The following is a 5336-nucleotide window of genomic DNA, read 5'->3' as shown; positions in this document are numbered from 1 at the left end:
CCCAGGCCCCCCAAAGCCAGCACGTGCAGTAGGATCAAAAGGAGTCTAAGTCTTGTATAGAAAATGGCTTGGCTAGATCATAAGAGGACAGTAACTACGACTCTCTAATCTTCAACCCCATCGAAGGCCTGAGGGGAGATAATATTATTTGAGCAGGCAGGAAATAGAATCAAGTAGCTTCCAAAGCAAGCAATATATGAGACAATTAGCTACTTGAGCAATCACCCAAAGTCTCATTTTTCAATGTTGAAGCAACCAACTTTGGCTAAGGCCTAATGTAATTGACAGACCATTTTCAGAGGCAGGAAATTTTTTAAAACCATTTTACCCTGTCTTGGCAAGATTTGACCATTCTGCTTACTCATTTCCGGATATCATGTAACTTGTCAGTGGTTGAGGCATTTTCAGTTTCTTGCCCAAAGACCAGTTTTGTCAAGAAGAAAACAAGCTCCAAGTGGAGGGTCTTTGATACTCAACATTCTCTCTGGAATAGAATTGGTGCTGTTAGAAGCAATCATGTCTCATGTCAAAAGAACCCTAAATTATTTAAATGTCATGTTTTTTGAAGTGGTTGAAGAATACCTATCTAGACAGAATACAATCCCTATGTATCTAAAGAACCTAATTGATCTAACTGTATGTACAACAAATGTGAACAACTCTTGACCTATAATAACATGAAAATATACCCTAAAAGTTGTATCAATATACAAAATGTCTTAAACTGAGGTAGAAATATGCATATATATAATCTGACAAAATAACTTTGTATATATGTACAAATAATGTAAACAAAAGTAACAAATATAATTTGAACTTGTATTAATATACAAAACTTATACCAATGTAAATTATCCATAAATAATAGCTCACAAGTATTCACTCTATTCTATTCCCCATTAGTGAAAAATGAAGGAAGGCCATAGACTTTCAAATAATTGTTCAATGGGGTTTTTAAATCATTTATTTCCACAGTTTCTTAAATATTTTGTCTTTCCATCTGTTTTAGAACTTCAGTGCATGGTGTTTCGTTTGATATTTCTTTTGATAAAGAAGACAGTGCACAGAGCTCCACTCCAAACCGAGGAATCATCCGCTCTGTTAGTAATGAAGGGCTCAACAACAGCCGTGCATCCAAACACACGAGAAAACACCTGTCGTTGAAGCCAATGAGTGGAGAAGAAGAAGGCATTGAAGAAGAACTTCATGTAGACTCTCGTGGTGACCTCAAGTCTTCCATGCCTCGTGACACAAATGACCTACATTCTAATGAGAATACTCACTACAGGCTTCCAAATGGGGCTTTACAGAACAGAGTGCTGCTAGATGAGTTTGGCAATCAGATCGAGACTCCAAGCATTGAAGAAGCATTACAAATCATTCACGACACCGAGAAATCTCCTCATACGCCTCGGCCAGATCAAATTGCTAATGGCTTCTTTCTTCATAGTCAGGATTTGAGTATCCTAAATTCAAATATCAAGCTAAATCAGTCTAGTCCTGATAACGTAACTGATACAAAAGGTGCCTTGAGTCCCGTAACAGACACTACCGAAGTTGACACTGGGATTCATGTTCCTTCAGAGGATATTCCGGAAACAATGGACGAAGACTCTTCCCTGAGAGATTACACTGTTAGCTTAGACTCTGACATGGATGATGCGTCTAAATTTCTTCAGGACTATGATATAAGAGCCAGCAACCACAGAGAAGCCCTGAGTCCCTGCCCAAGTACCATCAGCACCAAGTCTCAGCCAGGGAGCAGTGCCTCCTCTAGCTCTGGGGTGAAAATGACCAGCTTTGCTGAGCAGAAGTTCCGGAAGCTCAATCATACCGATGGGAAAAGTAGTGGGAGCAGTTCTCAGAAAACCACACCAGAGGGCTCCGAACTTAATATTCCTCATGTAGTATCTTGGGCCCAGATTCCAGAAGAAACCGGCATTGCCCAAGGACGGGACACTACTCAGTTGTTGGCTTCTGAAATGGTGCACCTTAGGATGAGACTAGAAGAAAAGAGACGTGCGATAGAAGCCCAGAAAAAGAAGATGGAAGCTGCTTTCACTAAACAGAGGCAGAAAATGGGAAGGACAGCGTTCCTAACTGTGGTGAAAAAGAAAGGGGATGGGATTTCTCCTCTTCGAGAGGAAGCAGCGGGTGCAGAAGATGAGAAAGTGTATACAGACCGAACAAAAGAAAAAGAATTGCAAAAAATTGACGGACAAAGGAGCAAGTCTCTAGCAGACATAAAAGAGAGCATGGAGAATCCTCAGGGCAAATGGCTGAAGTCTCCAACCACGCCTGTGGATCCCGAGAAGCAGTGGAACCTGGCAAGCCCTTCAGAAGAGACTTTAAACGAAGGAGAAATTTTAGAATATACAAAGTCCATTGAAAAGCTAAATTCATCCCTGCATTTTCTACAACAAGAAATGCAACGCCTGTCCCTTCAGCAGGAGATGTTAATGCAGATGAGAGAGCAGCAGTCTTGGGTGATTTCACCTCCACAACCCTCTCCACAGAAGCAAATTCGAGATTTTAAACCTAGACAGGCAGGCCTGTCGTCATCTACTGCTCCGTTCTCATCTGACTCCCCACGCCCTACTCATGCGTCTCCACAGTCTTCCAACAGGAAGAGCGCATCTTTTTCTGCTAAAAATCAAAGGACTCCAAGGCCAAATGAATTAAAAATAACTCCTTTGAATCGAACCCTGACACCTCCTCGGTCTGTGGATAGTCTTCCTCGGTTGAGGAGGTTTTCACCCAGTCAGGTTCCCATTCAGACACGGTCATTTGTGTGTTTTGGTGATGATGGAGAGCCTCAATTGAGAGAGACTAAACCAAAAGAGGAGATTAAAAAGGAGCCGTCAGAGTGTAAAGGGACCTTGGAACCTTGTGACCATAATTCTGGGGAGAAGGAGAGTAAACCTCTTGAATCAACAGTTGCTGAAGTCTTGTCACAGCCCATCACAGAGACTGTGTGTGTGACAGCAAATGAGGACCAATTAAGTCAACCCACAGACCCACCTCCTAAACCTGTTCTCCCACCTGCTGCTCCTAAGAATGTCAATCTGATTGAAGTTTCTCTGTCAGATTTGAAACCCCCTGAAAAGGCTGATGTATCTGTTGAGAAATATGACGGCGAGAGTGATAAAGAGCAGTTTGATGATGAGCAGAAAGTCTGCTGTGGATTCTTCTTTAAGGTAATGCTGATCCACATCGCTCTGAGCATCCTCTAGGATGGGTACCTGTATGTTTTCTAAATTCGCATCTGCTTCTTCAGGAACCATCTCTTCATTGCAAGGCAGCTGTTATTCCTGAAATGTGTCTAGACATACCTGCCTTGTTCAGTGGAAGTGCTAAGGTGCATTGTGGTGCTGAGGCCATATCCCAGTGCAGACTCGAGCTGCAGTCCTCTGCCGCAGTCTCAACATGTTAAGGCTTTAACGGTTTTTATCCTATTTTTTGAGTTTTGCAAAGTTATCTGATATGGGCCATACAAAGTGAAACATTTTTAAAAGCATGTAACTTGATATTATCATTAAGATATATGTCTCTTTTTCTGGGAACCAAAGTCAAGGCCCTGCATCCCGAGCAGAGCTTTGCCACTGACTATACTGTCTGCCCCCAGAAGCTCCTTTAAAGACAGTTTGAAGGAAGATGTATACATGGTCTGTTGGCTGTCGTATTACCCGCTTTTACTCTGCATCACAGACAGAGTTTGTTTTCCTGAAACTGAAGATACATGCTTCAGATTTGTTGTTAGGGCACAAAAACAGGTGACCTCTATTTTATCTGGCCAGGTTAGGAATATAATTACTATTGTTGTTAGATAACAATAGTTGGGCTGGAGAGATGGCTCAGAGGTTAAGAGCATTGCCTGCTCTTCCAAAGGTCCTGAGTTCAATTCCCAGCAACCACATAGTGGCTAACAACTATTTGTAATGGGATCTGGTGCCTTCTTCTGGTCTGCAGGCATACACACAGACAGAATATTGTATACATAATAAATAAGTAAATATTAAAAAAAAGAAATAGATAAGAATAGTTAAATAGTACTTCAACCAAATAAATGACAGCGCCTAGACAGTATTATTCCTGATAGTAAAAATCTTAGCATTTATAAATAAAGCCTTAATAATATTAATGCTTTTTTTCTCCTCAGTTATCCATTTCATCATCTTTGTATTTTTCTAAATTACCTTATGGAAGAATGTGTTATTAACAGTCTGAAATGTGTGCTGTTCATACTCCTTTAATTGGGGGACTGTTACCGCTGAGCCTGTAGAGCTGCACAGGGCAGGTGTGGTTAGAACAGTGTGCCCAGCAGCACGTTCTGTGAGGTGTGCAGTAGTAATGGGGAGAAGCGGCACATTGAGGCTGTTGAGATAGTGATGATTGCTAATTTTACTGTTGACAATTTAATGCTGTGATTATTTTAAATTTTATCTCATGGTGCTTGTCCCTTAGGCCGTTCTCAACTTTAGAAATTTGGATGTAAGTCATGTTTTGGCTCTTAATCATGAAAACTGAGGGTTTTTTTGTTTGTTTTTTATAGACTGCTACTATAGGTAGTAACACAGCAAAGTTTTATGTGCAGGTTTAGAGACTTCTGCTACCTTATTCTTTGCCCAGAAAGGAGAATGGGGCAGGAGAGTCTTCAACATAAACTAGGCATCCAATCTGTACCTCCATTTCTTTCCCATAATGTTCATGTCATGCCTTTCCATCCCTTTGACATGGGCCCCTAGCCATCCTGTTGTTCATGCTGCTGTCTCCAAGAGCCAGGTTCCACTGGAGACTCCTCTCTTATATCTATCTTATATCTCCTATCTTATATCTAGGTGCTGGAGAAGGAAATTATATCCTCAGGCATTCTGGGCAAGGGTTTGTAAAGTTCAAACCTCAGCACAACTCAGGGACTTGGGCAAAATAACCCATGCCTGCTTGTCTAGACTCTTCCTCTTAGTTTCCCGACCAGAGGTTCTCAACCTGTGGGTCATAATCCCCACAGGGGTCACATATCAGATATCCTGTATATGAGGTATTTACATTATGATTCATAGCAGTAGCAAAATTACAGTTGTCAAGTAATGAAGGCGTAAGTCACAAACAATGCCACACCAGTTTGGAATTATGATTAATAGGGTGGTATTTATTTAAAGGGGAAAAAACTTACAGATCTCCGTCCCAGACAACAGCCCTCTATGCAACCAGGAAGGGAGTCTCGTTGCAGGAAGTGAAGAGAGAGAGGAGAGGGAAGTGGCTGCTTTTTTAAAGGGAGAGAGACCACGCCCCAATGGGCTGGTATCTCAGCGGCTATAGGCTGGAGGAGCGGAAGG

The 5336-nt window shown here is 41.6% G+C and overlaps 1 protein-coding gene across 4 annotated transcripts in view; it reads left to right on the top strand.

Moving 5' to 3' along the window:
• The window catches only part of Camsap2 (calmodulin regulated spectrin associated protein family member 2), a 96637-nt gene that overhangs the window by 71459 nt on the left and 19842 nt on the right, over positions 1-5336 (top strand). For all 4 annotated transcript variants that reach the window (XM_013346743.2, XM_026779599.1, XM_013346744.2 and 1 more), the window contains one exon: positions 1010-3197. In XM_013346743.2, coding sequence (XP_013202197.1) covers positions 1010-3197 — 2188 coding nt within the window. The remainder of the gene's footprint in view (positions 1-1009; positions 3198-5336) is intronic.

The sequence above is a fragment of the Microtus ochrogaster genome, chromosome 6 (assembly GCF_000317375.1).
Source record: "Microtus ochrogaster isolate Prairie Vole_2 chromosome 6, MicOch1.0, whole genome shotgun sequence".
NCBI lineage: Eukaryota > Metazoa > Chordata > Mammalia > Rodentia > Cricetidae > Microtus > Microtus ochrogaster.
This window is presented reverse-complemented; position numbering and strand designations above follow the sequence as displayed.